At 35.3% G+C, this 23,792-nt stretch overlaps 1 protein-coding gene across 4 annotated transcripts in view; it reads left to right on the top strand.

Moving 5' to 3' along the window:
- Nucleotides 1–23,792, top strand: part of znf618 (zinc finger protein 618) — a 43,385-nt gene that overhangs the window by 11,541 nt on the left and 8,052 nt on the right. For 3 of the 4 annotated variants that reach the window (XM_051110532.1, XM_051110535.1, XM_051110533.1), the window contains exons 3-11: nucleotides 5,723–5,996; nucleotides 12,179–12,256; nucleotides 13,078–13,125; nucleotides 13,284–13,373; nucleotides 15,320–15,391; nucleotides 18,027–18,116; nucleotides 20,233–20,325; nucleotides 22,289–22,333; nucleotides 22,656–22,733. In XM_051110532.1, the coding sequence (XP_050966489.1) occupies nucleotides 5,756–5,996; nucleotides 12,179–12,256; nucleotides 13,078–13,125; nucleotides 13,284–13,373; nucleotides 15,320–15,391; nucleotides 18,027–18,116; nucleotides 20,233–20,325; nucleotides 22,289–22,333; nucleotides 22,656–22,733 (835 nt within the window). In that variant the 5' untranslated portion in view covers nucleotides 5,723–5,755. The remainder of the gene's footprint in view (nucleotides 1–5,722; nucleotides 5,997–12,178; nucleotides 12,257–13,077; nucleotides 13,126–13,283; nucleotides 13,374–15,319; nucleotides 15,392–18,026; nucleotides 18,117–20,232; nucleotides 20,326–22,288; nucleotides 22,334–22,655; nucleotides 22,734–23,792) is intronic. The other variant, XM_051110536.1, reaches the window with a different exon arrangement.

The raw sequence follows: 23,792 nt of genomic DNA on the forward strand, positions 1-23,792 counted from the left end.
TTATTTTTTTTTCCTTGTGAGGTAGGGTTAGTGTTAGCAACTCTGTTAACCAATTGGGAGTGTTGTACTTGACTAATAAAATTATAATTTAAAAGAAAAACAATATTTTGAAATTACATTGGTTTCTGATAAAATAAACACACAAACAAACAAACCAAGTAAATTGTTGATTTATTTTGTAGTTGACTTATTTTGTTCTAGCTGACAACCTTTTGGAAAGGAGACATCTAGAATTGAAAAAATAAATACATAAATTAATAAAAAATAAATTTAAAAAAAATGTTTTTGACATGCATGTTTAATGCATGTAAGTAACAAATACATTATAGCTGCCAAAAAAAAAAAAAAAAAAAAAAAACTTTTAAAAATTTGTTTCAACTTAATATAATTTACCCAGCTGCCTTAATTTTTAGTTTAGTCCACTTGAGATTTTAAGTTACGTGATGTTAATTTAAGTGACAACTGGAATATTTTTGACTAAACTACTACTAATTAACCAATTATTTTAAGTTAAAACAACCTTTTTTTTTTTTTTTTTTTAAATTACGGTGTACATTATAGTGATTTAAATACAGCAAAATCATATAAGTAAGGAAGTTAAACTTGTCTAAAAAGGCCTAACTTTTATGTCAATTATCACTAAAATATATATATATATATATATATATATATATATATATATATATTTTTGTTCTAATGTGCACCGCTTGCATGTGTTTTTTTTTTTTTTTTTTTTGAGAAATTTTAGTTGAGGGATTTTGCTTTGGTAGCGTTTCTTCGTTTAATTGACCAGCAGTCAGTTCCTGCGACTCGTTTAGTGTTTTCTTCTTTTCAGTCATATTTGATGACACAAGAATCGATCAAGTAGCTCTTATTTGTAGTGTATGTGGTTGCAGTGTCTCTTATTTTTAGTGGGGGTATGAGTAAAATAATAACAGCGCAGGTTATAAGGTGGGCTAAAATTCATGAAATAACAGCCAAGCATTAACCGCAGCAGATGTTCAGTCCTCTGATCTCTGCTAGACATGAGAAAGTATCGGACGATTAAAGCTCCGGGGGAAATAATGGAACATCCAACAAAATGAAAAGCCAGGGAATGTAATTATAAATGCAATAATTCAAAATGAAGCATTTATATATTATAATAAATGATAAATAACCCTAATACGAATTAATACATGTATAAATAATAAAATGCCAATGAATAATAGAGAAAGTAATAAATGCACAACACACAAAATTAGAGGGCTGTAACAGTTGATTTAAATGTTTTATATAAATGTGTATACATCAGCCCTGATCCAGAACACGAGAAATCTCTCTTTAGTTTTGTAGTATAACAATGGAGCAGGTTCAGTCTCTTCATCTCCTGCTTGTTTTGCAATTTTGATTTCCATCAAAAATTTAATCACAAGTGTTTAAGGGCTCAGCGCTGGCCTGTGTGCTGCCCTGAATTTCTAATTTTAGTCTATTCTTTCAGGATTTATTTTTTGTATAATTCAAGTATGCTTTTCAATATCTCCCTGTTATTAAATTTTAATTCAGAGATCATTAGCATATAAATTGAAAAGGCTTTTTTGAGTTGCCCACTCAGATGAAATTTAAGAGGAGATATTTCTTTTTTTTTTTTTTTTTTTTTTTTTTTTTTTCCCACCACTTCCATTTAAATGTAAAATAGTAAAAAGAAAAAAATACAAAAACAAACAAAAAGGATTTTTTTTTAATTGATTTATTTATTTATTTTTATTTTTTTGAACGTGTCAGGGACATGCCGGTGTTTTTCATGACGGGAACGTGTCAGTGTGTTCTGGTTCAAGGAAACTAGGGCTGTCAGCCTAATCTCTTCCAGTCATCTCCTGAAATAGCCTGAGAGTAATAAATTCTCATTAGATGACAGTGTTGAATTTCTGCTCATAGTTACACAGTTCAGAGCTGGTTTTCAAAATGAATCGGTGAAAGAACGTACCTGTGCGCACTAATAATGCCTCCTGGCTCTTCTTCTGATGGACATACCTGTAATTAATTAAAAGGGACTTGTCCACACTGCGCTCTATCTTACTTGTGATGCAAGAATATATTGACTTTTCTTCATGTAAATTTAAAAATGTCTGCTTTTCTTTCAGTTTGCATTTAATTTGTGTTTCAGATTTCAGCATGGAAAGTGAAAACCGTATCATTTCAGTCAAGGAATGTTAATTTGGTGGTTCTGATCTTTTGTTGTATATTTAGATTTGTCATCCTTTTTTTTTTTATTTTTTTTTATTTTTTTATAATTGTATGTAGCACCCTGCTGAAGCTTAGGTTTGTAACATGTTCCAAAAACAAGTTAGACCAGCTAGTGTCCGGTTTGCTGTTTAAAATTATCTACATTTTGGCCAATAAGTGTCAGAAGTAGAATTTTCAATTTGACTCTGCTGGGAATGCAGACATGCAGGAGCGCCCATTCTCCATCTTCATTTGTTTTTCTTTGTTCAGTAGCTCTATCTAATAATAGAAAGGCAAGCATTATGCTTTTATATATATATATGCTTTAATATAATGAAAGCCTTTAAATACCTCAAAAGCATTCATTTTATGAACCTCACAAACTTTGGTGTATCCAGCTGGTAGATCTTATGAAGTGTGCACTGAATCCTGCATTAAAACGCATGTAATTTGTGCATAAGATCCAACGCGTCTGAATTTGATGTTTATAGGAGAGTTCTGCTGTCATCTTCAACTAGCTATGCTATATCACATTTCATATCATATTCATGCTATATTCACCATGTACTCTTTAAAAAAAAAATTCAGCATTACATCGCACACACAGATGGACAGTTGTTTTGAACAACTTGATTTTGTAATCCTATTATTGCATTATTAGCAAGTTGCTATTTATATTAAGTATAAATCTAATACATTAAAAAAAAAAAAATTGCATATATTGATGTGCTTCTTATTTATTATCTAATCAATTAAAAAGAGATGTTGCATTTATCTTTATTTTAGCTAATTTACTTTGCGAGGTAGTGATCAATTAACTTGAAAGAGAAAGGGGTTTGTGGAAAATCATCCTATTTTACTTGTGCTATTATACACTATAGCACTCTATAGCACATTAAGAATGCAACATATACCTGTATTGTGTTATGAATTGCTGTCTGGCACTTTTTGTCAAGGGAACTATTAAATTGAGCTAGAAACATCTGTGCTCATCTACTTGAGTAATGTGTGTTTTTTTTTATCAACAAGCGGCCAGTTCTATATTTTATATGCTGTTATTGTAGTATTTAGTTTTTTTTTTTTTTTTTGCATTAATGTTGTTTTAAAAATAATACAGTACATTAATCCAAGTACAATAATACAAATAATAATATTAATGTTTCTTTTATTTGATAATACTAACTGTTTTTTTTTTTTTTTTGGCTGTTCTTCTGAACAGTCACCATTAGTCAGCAGATCCTTCATAAACACTAATCACAGCCACAGAGCAGCAGCTTTAAAGGAGAAGTCCACTTCCAGAACTAAAATGTACAGATAATGTACTCACCTTTGTCATCCAAGATGTTCATGTTTTTTTTTTTTTTTTCTTCAGCCGTGAAGAAACTGTTTTTTGAGTTAAACATTTCAGCATTTTTCTCCATATAATGGACTGCTATGATGGCCTGATTTTGAACTTCCAAAATGCAGTTTCACTGCGGATTCAAATGATCCCAAATGCGGTTGTAAACGATCTCAGCCGAGGAAGAAGGGTCTTATCTAGCTTATTTGTATGTGACCAAAAGTGCTGAGTTCTTTGTAATTAGTCTGTTCATTTTCACCAGTTTGTTTAACTCACTCAGCTGTTTGCAGGCATGACACGTGTGCGCTATCATGGTATTATCACACGGTAATAAGTCAATCATAGTGTGATAAAGGCATAGACTCCTGTTCTGAGAATTGGTTCCCTTCTCACCAGTGTTGTTGTAGTCTCGAGATGCCATTGTAGCTGATTTTTATAGTTTTTTATTTTGTTTGTTTGTTTTTTTTTTGTATTGAACCAGTGGTTTACTGGTTCAGATATTAATACTGTGTTCTTTGCTCACTTTCTCTATATTATTATTACGTTGTTTGAAATGAAATCATTACAATTAATCTTTACTTACCTAACTTAAGTTTTTATTAAATTGTGATCACCTAGACACGGTTTCCGTCGTAGTTAGGCACGGTTTAGTTAGGCTATAGCCTTACTGCCTATGAAAAGAGAAAATAAGTTTTCAAAAGCAAAAGAAAAAAAAAAAAGTTTACAAAAGTGTGTGTATATGTGTGTATATATTTTTATATTACATTATATTATATTATATTATATTATGTTAAATATAATTACATTTAGCTTTAATTAACCCTGCCCCTCACATTCATGTCATGCTGGAAGCAGCTTTATCTGCTATTGGACTGCGTTACGTAAGAAAAATTGCATTATATATGCATTAGTCAATCTCATGTTTTGTGATGGTTCTCGTTTTTTTTTTTGCAAAGAAGGAACTGCCTCTAGTGCCTCCTCTTCAAAAAAAAAAAAAAAAAAAAAAAAAAAAATATATATATATATATATATAGAGAGAGAGAGAACTTTTTTTTTTTTTTTTTGTTCAAAACAATTTTTTTCCCTCTTTTCTAAACTGACTTTCGTGTGTGTGTGTGTTTTCCCCTCTCCCTTCCCCCAAGAGGCAACACACGAAGAGAGAAAGGGAAAAAAATGATGGCTTGCTAACAATTAGCATGCAGTACCAAATGTTAGTGGCACTTGGTGGTCTGGGTTGGTACTGCAAGCTAACTGCAAGCCATCTTTCGCTCTCGCTCTCTCTGTCTGTCTGTCTGTCTGTCTGTCTGTCTGTCTCTCTCTCTCTCTCTCTCTCTCTCTCTCTGTCTCTGTCTCTGTCTCTGTCTCTGTTGTGTTGCTTTATGAGGGGAAAAAGTGAGGGGAAAAGGCTTTGAAGAGGGAAAAAGTTTTTAAAGGGGAAATATTTTTTGTTAAAAGAGAGGAAAAAAAAGTTTCAGTGAGAAAAAAAAAAATCTTTGGACTTAGGTTCAGGAATAATATAAGGAGAAAAAAAATCCACCTGATTTTTTTTTTTTTTTTTTTTTTTTTTAAATGTTGCAGGGCTTCTGTAGAAAACACCCCTGATAGATACAGATGCTTCCGCACACACACACACACACAAACATTCTGTAGACTGCAGATGCATGTATCAAGCTGATTTTATTCCTCTGCAGAGAGTTGCATATATAGTTATGGTTATTCTCCTAAACAAATCTCCGCTCTTCTGCACTGTTATGAATGTCTCCCACACAGAAGGGAAATACTGTATGCTTTTAAAACACTTCCTCTGCATTACTGAATTCAACGTTAAATTGAATTAGGCTGCTGTGTGGAGTTTTTGAATTTGTTTTGATTGGTTCTAGTTCTTCTATATAGTTCACAAGATAAGAAGTTTTAGTGTAGACAGTTGCTGGAGCTCTGCCTCTGTGTAAAAATTGTATATGTTTAAACATATGTATGTATGTATGTGTGTGTGTGTGTGTGTGTATATATATATATATATATATATATATATATATATATATATATATATATATATATATATATATATATATATATATATATACATACATACATTGTTTGTAAAAAAAAAAAAAAAAATTTGAAGTATTTGAGCTCTCTGGGCACTTACAATCCCGCTTCTGTTTTTGTCTTTTGCAGTTTCCTTAGCTGTAGCTGAGCAGACCTGGAGTCATGAGTTGTCAGGAGGTGCCGAACCCCAGCCAGGAGCCGAAGGACACGGCCGTAGTCCCTACAGAAGCCGGCGCCACACAGGCGGTACCAACGACGTCCCCGAAGCTTCCCTCAGTCAGCGTAAAAACAGAGGTGGCGTCCCCCGTTGAGTCTGTGGCCAGTAACGGTAAAGCGAGTGATGGCAACATTCCTGCTGAGATCTGCGTGGTTTTGGGAAGCTCTCGCAACTCTCAAACACAAGGTACAGCTCCAGAAACATGTTTAGTAATGAGACATTCTGCTAATGGGTGCCATATGTGTACATAAGCTACACGTGCACTACGGATTTTTAATCAGTTCTTTTGGAATAATTAAGGTCGGATTTTTAAAAATATAATATTGGATTTACTTTTTTGAAAGAAGTCTCTTCTGCTCACCAAGTCTGTATTTATTCATCAAAAACACAGTCAAAACACTAATATTGATATATTATTACTATTAAAATGACTGTTTTCTATTTTAAATCCAAAATATAACTAAGGTGCGCACATACCCAAACTCAAAACAGGGCCCAGGTGCAGGACAAAAATATCAGAAATTTGCAAACAACACAAGTGTAATGTCCGCACAATGGTACTGCTCTATAGAAAAATATTTATTTGCGACAACGTTTCATTGACTCCTAACTAGTGCTGAGTTAAATAAAATAAATAAAAAATCATAGTTTATGAAATATGTTATTGTACTATGTACTGTAATATGTTAAAAAAAAAAAACATGCAGCTCAGTCATGTCATATACACTGACCAAAATTATAAACGCAACACTTTTGTTTTTGCCCCCATTTTCAAGATCTAAGACTTTTTCTATGTACACAAAAGGCCTATTTCTCTCAAATGCTGTTCACAAATCTGTCTAAATCTGTGTTAGTGAGCACTTCTCCTTTGCCGAGATAATCCATCCACCTCACAGGTGTGGCATATCAAAATGCTGATTAGACAGCATGATTATTGCACAGGTGTGCCTTAGGCTGACCGCAATAAAAGGCCACTCTAAATTGTGCAGTTTTATCACACAACACAATGCCACAGATGTCACAAGTTTTGAGGGACCGTGCAGTAGCCATGCTGACTGCAGGAATGTCCACCAGAGCTGTTACCCATGAATTGAATGTTCGTTTCTCTACCATAAGCCGTCTCCAAAGGCGTTTCAGGGAATATGGCAGTATATCCAACCGGCCTTACAACCGCCGACCATGCGTAACCACACCAGCCCAGGACCTCCACATCCAGCATCTTCACCTCCAAGATTGTCTGAGACCAGCCACCCGGACAGCTGCTGCAACAATCGGTTTGCATAACCAAAGAATTTCTGCAAAAACTGTCAAAAACCATCTCAGGGAAGCTCATCTGCATGCTCGTCGTGCTCATCGGGGTCTTGACCTGACTGCAGTTCGTCATCGTAACCGACTTGAGTGGGCAAATGCTCACATTCGATGGTGTCTGGCACTTTGGAGAGCTGTTCTCTTCACGGATGAATCCCGGTTTTCACTGTACAGGGCAGATGGCAGACAGCGTGTATGGCGTCGTGTGGGTGAGCGGTTTGCTGATGTCAACGTTGTGGATCGAGTGGCCCATGGTGGCGGTGGGGTTATGGTATGGGCAGGTGTAAGTTATGGACCACGAACACAGGTGCATTTTATTGATGGCATTTTGAATGCACAGAGATACCGTGATGAGATCCTGAGGCCCATTGTTGTGCCATTCATCCATGACCATCACCTCATGTTGCAGCATGATAATTGACGGCCCCATGTTGCAAGTATCTGTACACAGTTCCTGCAAGCTGAAAACATCCCAGTTCTTGCATGACCAACATATTCACCGGACATGTCACCCATTGAGCATGTTTGGGATGCTCTGGATCGGCGTATATGACAGCGTGTTCCAGTTCCTTTCAATATTTAGCAACTTCGCACAGCCATTGAAGAGGAGTGGACCAACATTCCACAGGCCACAATCAACAACCTGATCAAGCGAAGGAGATGTGTTGCACTGCATGAGGAAAATGGTGGTCACCAGATACTGACTGGTTTTCGGCAAGCATAATTGTTTTATTCTTTAACTAAACTTGAGTACGTTTTTGTAAATGAAACCCCTCCCAGACCCATACTGTAAATAATATATGGATGCGGCATATGTCATGTTTTTGCCAAATTTACCATAATGTAAAGATATAATTTCCAGTGTCGCTGCAAATACATTTCTGAAAAGAATTAAGAAATCACTCCATTTTTTTTTTTTCTTAAATCAGCATCTCTAGATGTACGGCAGCCATTTCATTCCAGTATCTGTTGAATTTCATCACAGGCACACCTCATTTTGCTTAATGAATTATTGATTAGGTGATCACTTCAACCAAACCTCATTTAACGAAGAAAACTGTAAAAACCACTTTGAGCTGTGCTCATCATCTATCCTCTTGCAATAGGACCAGCTGGATGGCAAAAACAGTTCTAGTAGTACCTCAAATTAATCAGAAGTAGGGCTGCACGATAAATCGAAATGAAATCGCGATTAATCAAAAGCTGCAATTGTCGTTCGTATCTTTCAGTGAAGCACGGTTCTGTGATCAGCAGTAAATCTCAATCTGAAGGCCAGAGGGAGCTCTGAGAAGCTACGCAAACAGCTGTCATTATCGTGAATTATCGTGAATTATCATGATTAAATCATCTGCAATAATGAACACGATATAGTGTAGCTTTTTAGTGAACTACGGCTCTGTGTACTAAATGCTGCTCCATTTGAAAGCACCTGCTGGAGATTTACTACTGATTACACAACAGGCTTCACTGGAAAAAATGCGCATGACAGTCACCTTCGATTAATCATGCAGCCCTAATCAGAATCAAATAATCACTATTGTCCAAGCCAGAAAAGTTGAAAAGATGTTTTGAGCGAGGTAAAGAAGAGTTCAGTTCTGGCTTTACTGGTAGAGGGATACAGTGAGCATCATGTTGCTTCCATCCTTAAAATTTCAAAGACAACAGTTCATAAGAAAGGTCAGGCTTCAGACATTGGGAACAACAAAGCTACAGACCAGCAGAGGGCAAAAACGAATCTCCACTGGCTGAGATGACCACCAAGTCATTTGAATGTCTCTCAGCAACCGTATATTGACATCAACTGAGCTACAAAAGACCATAAGTATTGTACTGTAGAGCAGGGGTTCTCAATTCCAGTCCTGGGGTACCACTGCTCTGCACATTTTATATGTCTCTCTTATCTGACACACTCAGTACAGTTCATGAGTCTCCCTCATAACAAGCTGTTGATCTGAATCAGGTGTGTTAAATAAGGACAACATACAAAATGTGTAGAGCAGTGGTACCCCAGGACTGGAATTGAGAACAACTGCTGTAAAGGACTGGAATAAGGTCATTGTCTCTGATGAGTCCTTTCTCAGCTGGCCATCTAACACATCTACAAGCCACAGTGTCTTGCACCTACTATGAAGCTTGGTGGAGGATTGGTGATGATCTGTGGGTGCTTCAGCAAGGATGGAATCGGGTGCATTTGTCTTTGCGAAGGGCACATGGAATAAACTACGTACAAGGTTGTCCTGGGGAAAAAAACAAAACAAAAAAAAAAAAACAACGCCAACATTGAGGACTGGCTTTTACAGCAGGACCATGCTTCATGCCACACAGCCAGGTCAATCAAGATGTGGATGGAGGAGCACTACAGTAGTCAACATTTGAAGTGGATCAAAAAAAGTGATTTTAAAGTTGTCCTAAGACCAGAATAGGTATTGTTTTGGGTTTAGAACCACTTTGATGAAAGGTTTTGATCCACTTCAAATGTTGGCTACTGTAAAGGAAGGAAAATGGGAAAGGAAATGACGTGTGACCAAGTATGGTGACCCATACTCAGAATTTGTGCTCTGCATTTAACCCATCCAAGTGCACACGCACAGTAGTGAGTAGTGAACAAACACATGCACACACACCCGGAGCAGTGGGCAGCCATACTGCTATCACTGCGGCGCCCGGGGAGCAGTTGGGGGTTTGGTGCCTTGCTCAAGGGACTCACCTCACCTCACCTCAGGAAATGTGTTTATTTGGAAGTCATGGTATTGAGGGTGGTTATTCACTCATTCAATTCAATCCCTGCTGGACATGGGACTCGAACCTGCCACCTTTTGGTTACAAGCGCGACTCCCTAACCATTAGGCCACGGCTGCCCCATAAATCAATGTAGATCGCAATGATCCTGTCATTGCGAGCCCAATCTTCAGACCTGATCCCCATTGAAAACCTCTGGAATGTGACCATCCATCTTCCTTTTGATCACAAGCCATCAAACAAAGACAACCTGCTTGAATTTTTGCACCAGGAGTGGCATAAAGTCAAAATGTAAAAGACCGTTTGAGAGCATGCCAAGATGCATTAAAAGCTGTAACTGAAAATCAGGTTTATTCCACCGAATATTGATTTCTGAAATCTTCCCAAGTTGAAGCAACTTGTTTTCTTTGCTTTATTTGAGGTCTGAAAACACAGGGTTTTTTTTTTTTTTTTTTTTTTTTTTTGACCAGTTTTAATTTTCTGCGAATAAGTGCTCTAAATGGAAATGTGTTTATTTGGAAACTGATAATTTTGCAGTGGTCTCTTAATTTTTTCCAGAGCTGTATTTTGAAAGCTTTATTGAAGTCATGTCTAGCAACTCCAGACCTACCTCTATATTTGGGCAAGGCAACGAACCAATTGGGTGGTGCGCACAGACGAACTGCACTTTGATCTTAATAAACGTTAAGAAGCTCTACCAATGCATCTTGGAGTCTATAACTACAAAATTTGATCCAGATGCAGTTCACATGTAGGGGAACTTCACCGAAGTTCCCCCTACCTTAATTTCCTTCCTGAGTTATTGCATGTCAAATAAGAAAGATATGTGAAATTTCCCTTGAGCGCACTCTATTTTTAATTTTTTTAATTTTAATTTTTTTTTTTGTGTGTGTGTCTTTCATCAGTAGTTTCTCAGCATGAGAATGTCCAGATGTGTGTCTAAACATCTAAAATGCTTTCTGTCAAATGATACCTACAATTTGACTCTTCTTGTTATAGTTTTGGAGTTATGACTTACTTTTGCGTATGGCACTCAAAAAAACAACCATTTTAAAAATGCCTTCTGAGTGTCAAGGGCTAAACAAAAACAGTACCTTGGTTCCAACTTTTGATTACTTTTAGCTGTCAACACAAAGTATGAATTAGATTAAGTTCACATGTAGGGGAACTTAAACAAAAAAAAAAATTCCCCCCCCAACTTTATTTCCTTCCTGAGGTATTTCATATCAAATAAGAGCGATAAGTGAAATTTCCCTTGAGCAGTATTTTTTTTTTTTTTTTCTGCGGTTTCTCAGCGTGAGAATGTCTAAATGTAATGCAAATCAATTTTATAAAAATCTAAAAGGTTTTTATCAAATGATCACTACCATTTGACTCTCCTTGCTATGGTTTTTGAGTTATGAGTCATTACTTTTGTGTGTGATACATAAATAAATAAACAACTCTAAAAATCCCTTTAGGTCTTAAAGGGTTAATATATTGTAAAATGTAACCTATTCCTGTTATCAAAGCTTACTTTTCATAAAATAATAAAATAAATGCAGTTTTGGTGAGAAGAGATTTCTTACATTTCTTATAAATAAATAAATAAATAAATAAAACTTGCTCACTAAATAGTGTGAAATGCTAAATTCTACTATACTGTTACTCTAGATGTTTTTCTAACCACATCAACACATTCAGTAACGTGTTATACAGTCAGACTAGTAACAGTCATTAGCAAAAATTAACTAAGAACGAGCAATCCATGTTTTACAGCATTTATTAATCTTTGTTAATGTTAATGAATGAAAATGTAATTTAAAATGTAATTGAACTAAGATTAATGAATGCTGTTAGTATTGTTCACTGTTAGTTCATTTTTTATTAACAAATAGAACTTTACCTTTTTACTGCTTGTGTTATGAGGATAAATTTGCCTTCCCCTTTAATGATATTCTACTAATATGAACTTGATTCCATTAATGTTTGTTTGTTTTAGTAGTAGTTTGGTAGTAGTTATAGTAATTCGGTGAATAAACAATGTATTACCTGCCCCAAAAAATATGAATTTTGTGGTGAAATGTCAGTCCTAAATAGGGGGAGGACACTTTCCATGTGCTATGTTGTCAAGTTCAAGTCTCCACCTCCTTTATCACTTTATCTTCTGTTTTGTGTTTGTGAGGAAGGGCTAATCATAAAATCCCACCCATTTTCATTGGTGGTTGACACCAGGCTTATGTTAAACTGTAAAGCATGTTTGCTGCCTGAAAATGTAATTACACACTGCAATGCACCTTACTAACACTAACACCTTACTAACACTGTCCTCTCTCTTACAGGCTCTTACATTTGTGGAGTATGTGGCAAAAAGTACAAGTACTACAACTGCTTTCAGACGCACGTCCGAGCTCACACAGGTGTGTCCTGCTCTTGAACTGTTGAATCTGAATGGGATGGTTGTAAGATCTCATAAATCAGTTCATATTCAGAACAACAAATGGAATTCTTTTAGCTTGTTGGTTGTGATGGGGCAAATTGGAATAATATGAGGACAGTAAACAGACAACACATCTTTCCATTGCATTGTCTTGACTGGTTACATGCAATACCAAACATCAGATTTGGAAACAAATGACTCTGAGTTAGTTATCCTGGTTCTAAGATCTTGAACCTTAAATACGTGTTTCAAGGCACAAACACGCACATCTCCCATTACTAAAAATAAAATATTACACAGTCACTGCTTTACTTTTTCCCACATTTCAAAAAACATTAATTAAATTATTACCCAGATCAACAAACTGTTTTTTCTCCCTTTAATGTAGTTTATGAATGGTACTGTTTTAAAACATGTCCAAAATGTGTTTGACTGACACAATTTGAAGTCTGCAAAATTGCAAATTTATGTTTTTATAAATCATATAAAACCTCATAAAATGCATAGAAAATAAAATGCCTCGACGTTTAGTTGACAGACCATCAGATTAGAGTTGATAAAGCGGAGGGTATTATTGTTTAGTGAAGCATGGATCTCTTTCAATAACATTAAAATATAATTTCAAAAACCTTTGAATGGAAGTGTAGTTTAGGTAATGCTTCCTTAAAAGTGCTGTACTGGAATGGAATAATTGAGGAACTGAAATCCAAATCGTAACCAGAAAAAAAACATGAAATTTGACATTTTTTCATTGCCAGTTTATATATTTGTCTGTATTTTGTGTGGTTTCTTGCTGTTCAGAGACTGAGGCTGCTGCTTCTGGAGAAGGAGCATCTCTGGGAATCAATAGTGAGTAGCATTTATTCATGGGACAGATTTTTGTGTAATTGTCCTGGAGTTTTCTATTTTAAGTGGGTAAAACTTTGTAAAATTAGTTCTTCCTAACATCTCGTCACATAATGTTATATTAAGTTTCTGTTCATACAAGTCTTTGTTTTCTAATTCAGGTTCTTTCCGCTATACATGTGACGTATGTGGGAAAAAATACAAGTACTACAGCTGTTTTCAAGAGCACAGAGACCTCCATGCAGTTGATGGTGAGTCAGTAATACATGGTTGCTGTTCAGTCAATCACAAGTCTTCATTTAAATCACTTAATGTTTCAAGGCACTTTTCACAAATAAATGGGTCTCCTATTACTACTTTTATGCGTATGCTAGATCAAAAATTATAAATATTATAACACTTGCCCCTCGTTTCAAAAAATACATTACTACACTGACCAAAATTATAAACGCAACATTTTTGTATTTGCCCCCATTTTTCATGAGCTGAACTCAAAGATCTAAGACTTTTTCGATGTACACGAGGCCCATTTCTCTCAAATATTGTTCACATATCTGTCTAAATCTGTGTTAGTGAGCACTTCTCCTTTGCCGACATAATCCATCCACCTCACAGGTGTGGCATATCAAGATGCTGATTAGACAGCATGATTACTGCACAGGTGTGCCTTAGGCTGCCCACAATAAAAGGCCACTCTAAAATGTGCAGTTTTATCACACAGCACGGATCTGTACACAATTCCTGGAAGCTGAAAACATCCCAGTTCTTGCATGGCCAGCATACTCACTAGACATGTTTGCGATGCTCTGGATCGACGTATACAACAGCGTGTTCCGGTTCCTGCCAAAATCCAGCAACTTTGCGCAGCCATTGAAGAGGAGTGGACCAACATTCCACAGGCCACAATCAACAACCTGATCAACTCTGTGCAAAGGAGATGTGTTGCACTGCGTGCAATGCTGTTCACACCAGATACTGACTGGTTTTCGGACCACCCCCGGACCTCCCCAAAACAGTAAAATTGCACATTTTAGAGTGGCCTTTTATTGCGGTCAGCCTAAGGCACACCTGTGCAATAATCATGCTGTCTAATCAGCATCTTGATATGCCACACCTGTGAGGTGGATGGATTATCTCGGCAAAAGAGAAGTGCTCACTAACACAGATTTAGACAGATTTGTGAACAATATTTGAGAGAAATAGGCCTTTTGTGTACATAGAAAAAATCTTAGAATCTTTGAGTTCAGCTCATGAAAAACAAAAGTGTTGGTTTATAATTTTGGTCAGTGTACTAGGATCAAGTGCCTTTTTTTTTTTTTTCTTTAATTTATGGGCAATATACAATTAACTATTGAGTAATACTGTATTTATACATGTACCTTTTTTGCCATTGACAAAATCCAAGGTTTACAAAATTGCACATTTATAATGGATTTTGAAGATTGCAGACCGCAGCTAATTTAAGCTGATTGATTTTTATGCATTTTATATTTAGTCTGATCTCCAGACTACATTTCAATTGAAAGATGTTCAATTGATCAACATGATATTTTGAAAAAAAAGTGAAGTATTTGTAGGAGAAAAATGCTTTAATTTATAGAGGAAAATATGAATCAAGCTATGTTTTTACTTTGTCAATTGAACTTTGACCAAAAAGTTTCTAATGAACATTAGAAAAACAAAAACAAAAAAATCTCAGTTTGCTTCTTGATCCTACAAAACATTTTCCCCATAAAAGCTGATGGTTAATATGTATAAACATCTTGACATTTATTACTAATCATAAAGGACAAGTTGATTTTTTTTTTTTTTTTTTCTTTCACAAATGAAGCATGGGTTGTAACTCCAGCGGCAATAAAACCGGTGACATTTTCATGAAAGATGAATTTTCTAAGATGGTGTTTGAGGAGCTATTGATATATTATGCCCTCGAATCCTCCTCATAAAAGCCTCATCTGAAAATCCCTTCCACTACTACTTTGTAAATACTGTTCTACTATTTGTAATGACAAATACAAGGTTATAACATTGCTATCATTAATGACATGAAATCATTATTAAGACCCACACTGAAAGAACCAGTGATTTTATGTCACCTTGATGGGTCTTGAATACAAGATTGACACTCCAACTGTGCTTTAAGATTAAAAGGCTTACCTTCACTAATTTTGCATCGTCTTGTTGTTGTGTTGTCCAGATCCGTATGACCATGTGATACCAGTAGAAGATCTTAAAGAGGAGACTGAATCCTACCAGAAAATGGGACCAAGTAAGAGTTTTTAAAATGATTATTTTAGTTGTTTATTGTTTCAAATCGGTCACTTTTATGATGTTTAAGGAGTAGGCGTGTGCGATATTGACAAAAATTATATTTGGGGATTGTTTTTGATGACGATAATTAAACTATATTTTGTTGAATGTGATTTTGTGCTGGTATCTTGGCTGGTTAAAGCCTGTCATGGATAAATAAATACGACAATAAAACCAGCAGTAGGTGGTAGCAGGTCCCTGTTTTAATGAGTGATTTATTGAATCATTCATTCAAATGATTTGTTCAAAATGGCTGATTCATTTAGAATGCAAGTGACTGTCCTTATGAATGGATCATTGAATCATTGACTCAAATGATTTGTTAAAAACAGATTCTTTCAGGAATGAAATGCAGCAGTGTTGCTCTGAGACAAACTAATGTTCTGATCCAAATATTATTAGGAGTTATTTTGTTGGTGAAACCGGAAAAAAAAAAAAAAAAAAAACACACACACACACACATTTTAATTTCTCATTTGTTGAACTGTTGTATAAAATTAATAGCACATTTGCAATTGTGCTCACATGCTAATAATCCGGAAAACTGTTCTGTTGCTTGTGTGGTATTACTTGACTTATATAACAGTAAAAAGCAAAAACACATTCAAGGATTTTTTGCTCCTATAGCTTGAATTATAGAGGCATTCTAACAGGCTTTATCATGCAGTGAGTGCTTTTGGACATTCAACTTATACGAGTATACTCTATTGTCTGCTCGAATACTATTAAAACAACAATTTCAATATTATTACAGATGATAAATATTGCAAACCTCTAGGCAGCAGCTGACATTATTGGACCTCCATAAAGGGGTGATGACTTCTGAATAGGGCTCGGTGAGAAACAATATTGAGATTGCAATAAAATGTGTCAATATGATGACGAGTTCTGGACATTTTTGCTCAATATGGATTAGAAAAGCCTTAGAATCAGTCACTGTCCTGAGATGTGCACTATGCGCATTGGTTTAGTGAACAGCAATACAGAAGTTCCTTCAAAGGGACTTTGGTTTTGTCTACTACACAAACACAAAGACATGGGATGCTACTGGTATTTTTACTTTACCAGTATTTCACTGTTTCATTTGAGAAAAACTGTCATCAAATACACAGTGAAACTGTTTTGAAAACATCAAAATAAAAGTCTAGTTTAATTATGAAAGAAATTCTGATAGAAATATTTTACTATTGTATACAAAGTAATTCTCGAAGTAGTAATAATTAAATTAGGAATGTCATACAACCAAGATATTTTTTCATCCATGTTTTAAATTATACAGTTTTGTTGTGCAGCATCTGAAATACATCGTTTTCTTAATAAGCTGATTTTATTACAATTTAAGCTTTATTGTATCATTTCATTAAACACAATTTTTGATAATAAATTTATATTAAATCATAAAAAACAGAATCCAGATCAAATAAAACGGAAAACACAAGGGGAAATGAAATTTCATGAGGTCCTAAATTAAAAGGTATCTTACCCGTTGGAATTCTGAATAAACAAGTTATGTTTGCATTCATTCTTAAGATCTAACAAACACGTGGAAAGCATTTCTTCCCCATTAATGGCAAATGAATATCAATATCAATTGAAATGAAAAAAACATAGTCATAATATTTTTGGCCATATCGGCCAGCCCTACTTCTGAAGACCAAAAAGAATCATCCAAATGAATTGTCGGATACTGCTCAAGTCCCAGTGTGCGTATAACTGGGCCTCTGCACCATTATGATCAGATTATTTGTCTCTGTGGTCGCAATTTAACTATTGTTGTATGGTTGCAAATGAGAATCCTCTGCACAAGGTGGAGCAATCAGAGGGCACTCATAGCAAACTCCCTGCTTTCAGTTCTATTTCTGATGGACGTTAATGCTGATTAAAATGACATTGATCCCCGCTTATGCAGGCAAGATACACACCTGTAAGGGTGGAGCTTAAGCACAATCAGCCAATAAAATTGATTTGCTGCTTGAGTGATAAAGATGCCACAATTACGTTGAAAATAAAAGGAATGTAAGAAGCTGGTTGTGAAATTGAAGCTTAAAGTAGGGGTTCTCAACCTTTTTGACTCTTTATAAAAAAAAAAAAAAAAAAAAAAAAAAATTAATGACTTTTGTCAGGTGTAAAAATCACACTTTTAAAATTGGGGTACTTCATATATCCATGTTTTCCAGGAAAGTGGGAACCCTGGTTCTTCAAAGGAAAAATATTGCTGAAGGGGTGAATTTAAATAAGAAGTATACTGGTTGGTTTAGCTTATTTGAATGCTTATCTTGTCTTTCTATAAATCATGACCCCTTGGTGGAGAAGCACTGCCTTAAATGAAGAGGTAACCAAAAAAAAAAAAAATAAAATTCTGCCCTGTAACTCATGAATACATTTCTTTTTTTTTTTTTTTTTTTTTTTTTTTTTTTGCTACAGTGGCATCTAGATTTGAATTGTATGGACAAACTTGAGAGCGAGTCATTAAGAACCAGAAATCTGATACTAATAAATCTTCAAGTGCAAAAATGAATCAATGTTTATCAGCGGTAATGCGTTTTTGACTACTAATTGCGTGCTGACTAATTGCTGTATTTTGATTTTTGTAGAAACGGGAAGCTACACGTGTGAGTATTGTGGAAAACAGTACAAATACTTCAACCCCTATCAGGAGCATGTGGCTCTTCACGCTCCAATGAGTAAGTCCTCACTTCATTACCAGCGTTTTGTGTTGTTTATGGCCGTTTTCTGCTGACAGATGAATAGAGGTGTGTAGAAGTTACAGATTATACACTCACAGTAAAGGAAGCTCTAAACATTAAATATGGAGATGGCGGAAGCCTGTTCACAAAACTACTATGTAACTTAATATACCAAGATCATAATTTCTGTTGTAAAACCTCCCAATCTGGCTGCAATAAACCGTACAGGATCTCAAATTGTTATTGCGCTCTGCTGAGGTGTTCACTGTAAAGTCTTTCTTATTATCTTCGTCCTTCGTCTCTCCTCTCATTTATCTCTTAGTCCTGCATTGAGGATATGCAGAGGAGTTTGACATTGAAAGCTATTTAAAGTATGGTGAAAATATAGAAATGGGTCAGAGAGACTGTAGCAACGCTACCAGAATTAAATTTCAATTTGTTTCAAAATGACTGATTATTCTAAATGAGCTGTAGAATTTTTAGAGAGTCGTGGTTTTGCAGGGAGATGTGAGATGGTTGATTGGTAATAAAGCATGTTTTTTTTTAATGAGTAATTGTGGATGCTTATGATTAATTGGCAATGAGAAATGTTGGACGATTAATCTTTTGCATTTTTTGTTAAATCTCTACTGTTGGAATAGTCGTGCCCAACAGCATTACTGTCAAAATATGTTACCGTTATTGTTGTATTTGGTTAGCTGGCACTTTCCATGAATAAAGTACCAAACTGGGCTTGAAAGCTAGGGTCTAAAATATCTGTGTATATAGCATTTTCCATGCAAACATACACATATTTAAGCAATAAACAAACGGAAAGTAAACGGAATGATTTTAAATGATTTCGCTTTTGATGCACCCATTTCGATTAAATCTGCCACTCTAATGAGTGAAGTTCAGCTCTAATTATTCAGGAATTATGTAATGATATAAGCGTATCGGTAAAGGCAACGCTGATTTTGGAGCGCTTTATTTTGTAATGACAGTGCAGATTGCTTTGCTAAAGATAATTCCTTTTTGAATTGTGTTATAAGTTGCAAAAATCAGTTCAGAGTGCAAAGCCAATATTTTCACATGAATAATGATCAATATGCATTGCACACTTGGCTCTGCTACAAAAATGGCTTGGCAACCATTGGCGATATAATGGCAGATACTGCTGGACTGTGGTCAAATGGTCCATTGTCTGGTCTGAAGGATATTATTTTTACTTTTTCGTTTTATATTGTTGCGTGCACAATGCCAGATGCGTGTTTTGTTTTGTTTTGTTTTTTTTGTTTTTAAATGTTTACCTTTATGAAAAAAAAAAAAAAATAAAGCTAGGATACTGGATAAGGAATTACATTACATTTAATTGTCATTGTGTCTTGGTGGCATTAAGCTCCCATGTTTTGGGCAAAGAGACCATTTTAAAGAATAAAGTGTAAAGATCTTCCACAGACTGAAATTTATAGGGAATTTTGCACAAGCTCGTTGAGCTTATGCACACTTTTTGATGGAAATCTGTGCAAAGGTTTCTACATCCTGTCCCTGGAGAACGTTCCCCGGTAGCATTCCCATTCTCAATGGCTTTTGCTTGTCTGGTACGCTGACATCTTTGTTAATGAGCACTCTGTTCTGGACATTGAACTTTTTTTTTTTTTTTTTTTTTTTTTTTTTTTTTTTTTGTCTGAGCCAGTCACCTGAGCAGTAACTGCCATGTGACTTAATCACTCTAGGTGTGAAGAAAAACAATGATCTGACAAGCCTCAGTAGCTGATAGCACCATGAACACAAACAGTCACCAAAACTTCAAATACTATCCTGAAATGTGAAAGGCAAAAGACAGGAAAAAATATTCACATTCTTATTAGCCTTCCACAAATCAAGCACTGTCAAAACATAAAAATCAAAAAATGCAATTGTAATATATTAGATATGTTGCTTGTTATTCATCAACTTACAATTCCTATAAATCAAAGAGAACTTGCTTTACAAACTCATGTCTTTCCTATTCATGGAAAGTGGCAGTTTTGTTTTGAGTGACGCACTAAGAAGGACAAAATGAGCATTTTAGTATTTTTTTATCTTTGACTGATATGTATTATTTAAGCTGCTTTGATTTTTGCATTTGCAGAGGGAAATTACGGCCTTAAAATGGAAGGGAAAATGTCTAGCCCGTCAGGCCAGTCCAGCCGCGCCGACATCAACAATTCCCAGAACTCGAGTGGTAAGTGACATTGAAATCTTTGAAATTCACCTTTGATATTTGAATCTCGTAAAGTGTTTGCCCTTTTCTCACAGTGATATTTTACTGTCATAATCAAAGCTCTGCAGCATCTCTCTGCGGAGCGACCTCCAAAAATGACGGGAAAAATAAATTTGTGTTCCTTTAAATCAAGCGTATCTTTGCTGCTTATCTTGTTTAAGGATGTATAGATGCTTTTACTGGAAAATGATTGTTTTGTTTAGTAATGTGCTCTGCTAGGACTGAACTGTGTCTTCACTCTTGAGTTGTGTTTTTTTTTTTTTTTTTTTTTTTTTTTTTTTATATTACAATGTCTCTTAAAGAGCATATATATATTCAACACTTTCTTTTTCGTGTAATGTTAGTCAAGGTTGATTGCTTCAGAACGGTCATAATTTAGTTTTTACATTTTCCAAGCGAAATTAAACAGGCTGTTTTCTATGGTGCATTTCAATGCTTTCTATATCTATAATGACCTCTTTTATGAATGGGTAACCTCTTTCGATTGTGAATTGAGTAACATTGTTTGCTTAACCGGCTGAGGGTTCACTGTGCGGTCCAATATAGTTTGTGTTGCGCAAACTTTCATTTGCCAAAGCTGTACTGCATTGCAGCAGATTCATAAAACATCCACACAGAAATGTACTAAATGAACAAAAGACAGCACACTATTTGGCAGACTGGTCTAATCTTTGGTCTAAATCTTGCTACAAACTAGAAAATGAGATTTTTATTTAAGCATGCGCTTGAATTGTTGAAATATGAGGCTGGAATGGCCTCTAGTTTACCACAGCAGTGAAGTTTAAAGTGCTCTAGAACAGAAAATAACACTACTCGTACACACCATTTATACCTAATCACTGCAAATGCAGCCTGTTCCCACAAATGGAAGATTTAAAATAACACATACACACATAACAACAAAACGTTAAAACTTCCCATTTCCCTGTAGAAGGGATGACAAGGGTCGGTCTACCCACACTTTGTTTACAGATGCGGCTTGCTTTTATATTTTGTATCCAATGCAAAAAAAAAAAAAAACATGTAAAGCCTTACATACACAATGATTATCAGAAAAAAATCCATTGTTTAAATGAAAGGTGTTTTTTTTTTTTTTTTTTTTTTTTTTAATATTTAAATAAAATCTACAAAGTTTAAATATACATTGTGGGTATCAAGCTTTTTATGGCTCATATATTATGGTATAGTGGGACTGTGGAACTCAGATTCCATAAAAACAGCTCAGTTTTATGCAGAGGCCCAAACTGAGGATAAATATGAAATTTTGGTGCAGGTGCTGATATGCATGTTGTCAAAAAGATGACATTTTGTTAGTTTGTAATGTAAATCAGTAGGATCAACTTGCATTCGACTGTTTACACAAAATGCATATAAATATCAGTTGTCACTGTATGTTTCCGAATGACATATTTCAGTAAAATGCTGTGAAATACAATGATGATTGACAGATCAAATAAACATTCCTCAAGTTTAATGATCATATTTAATACTCAGATTTTTCTAAAATTATTATTTACGGAAAATCAGGTTTACCCAAGTCATTTCAGTCCAGTAAGTGTTCATCTTGAAATATTACTCCCAATGCTATCCTTATATTTACTTAATAAAAATTGCCAAAACTCAATATTTCACTGTTATAAAATAAAATAAAATAAAATAAATAACTCTCAAGTTTTTCAATTTCACTAAAGGATTAGTACTTTACTAAACCTAAAATAATATACGAGTATAAATCAGTCGAAATCAGGCATATAGTAAATTGTGTGTGTCATGTTTTTTTAGGGTAGTTTTGATCATAATCATGTTGATTATTTAGAGGCCCTAGAAATCTGCTTTTTGGTGTCTTTGTATTCATTTTGAAATCTTTCCTATAAAGGCGTGGAAATTTACTCATGGTTAAAAATATGAATTATTTGTCTTTCAGAAACTCCGAACAGCCGAGCCTATTCTTCCCGTCCCAGCCCTCAGAGTATGTATTTTGGAAATCTGTTTTACTTTTTTACATTTTCACTTGATATCACACTTCTCATGTTCCATATAGTCCATATTTTTATTTTTTTAATTTTTTGTAAATCATGACTGACCTCACTCGTGCCCATTTTTGTGCCATTTGCATGGCTTTCAAACCTTGCAGGTTTGATAAAACCTTTAAGTAAAAACCTTTAGCCTGAATGCCTGACGCTGACCTAAATGTGTTAGCTGTATGTAGTGCTCTGATATGAGGCTAGGCGGTTACGCTCTGTTATGAGAACATTGCTGTGTTCTGAGAGAAACTGGACGTTGTGTTCCAGAAACCTACACGTGTGGAGCCTGTGGAATTCAGTTCCAGTTCTACAACAACCTCCTGGAGCACATGCAGTCCCATGCTGGTGAGTGAGCCCAGAAAATGAAAACATTTTCAGCTGTAAGCTCATCCAAATTTGGACTCACTCTGTTCTGTTTACATTATTTCTTTGCATCACCACATGGGTAACAGTTTAATACAAAAGGCACATTTTTACAGACTGCAATATGTGAGCACTGCATAATATTGAGTGCGTTTCCATCATGTGCTTTTTGCTCTGTCTGATCAGTAAACTTCTTTCTTTACTCATCACTTTTACATAGGCGTGCATGGAATCTGCACAGGCACAATTCCATAAAAACTCCACAGAATCATTCTGCCCATCATTCATTTGTTCAAGTTCACACTCCCAGCATACTCGTTTGTTTAACAGGGTTCCTGCTGTCATCAAAAAAGTTCATCATTTACTTTTTACTTTTTGTTGTATAATATTTTCTTCAGTGGAACACAGAAGATATATTAAAGAATGTTTTAGCTGTTCTAATTTGTGTTGTGTGTTCCATAGAAGAAAGAACAAAGCAAGTGTGGAACGACTTGAGGGTGAATAAATGATTGCAGAATTTTTATTTCACAATTTTTATGAAAAGTCAGGGCCAGGAAAAGTGTACAGTCTAAAGGGCTTTCCACACTGAGCATGATGAGAAAACGCGAGGCGAATCGCAGACGAATGGTGCTTTCACACCGAGCGCGAACCGATTGTTCGCCTTCTGCTAAATTCATGCCTGCATGCTAGGTGGCGTCAACCAACAATGCATTTTTCCTTAAAGGGGTCATCGGATGCAAAGTTCACTTTTTCATGTTGTTTGAACATTAATGTGTTTTGGCAGTGCATGTACAAATCTACCCTATATATAATGATAAAAATCCATGCAGTGTTTTTTAATTAATCTGTAAAAATAATATCCCCTTTTTCAAATCGAGCCATTCTCAGATGCCTGTCATTGTGGCGTCACACCGACAGAGGCTGGTCCCACGATAGTTTATTGACATGAGCGTCTTACCTCAGATCAGCTGTAAAAGTCCGACTTCCATTGTTTTGATGCCGGAGCAGGGATGTTGGACAAGAATAACTCCGCTTGAGCGA

Source organism: Labeo rohita, chromosome 5 (genome assembly GCF_022985175.1).
Source record: "Labeo rohita strain BAU-BD-2019 chromosome 5, IGBB_LRoh.1.0, whole genome shotgun sequence".
Classification (NCBI taxonomy): Eukaryota; Metazoa; Chordata; class Actinopteri; order Cypriniformes; family Cyprinidae; genus Labeo; species Labeo rohita.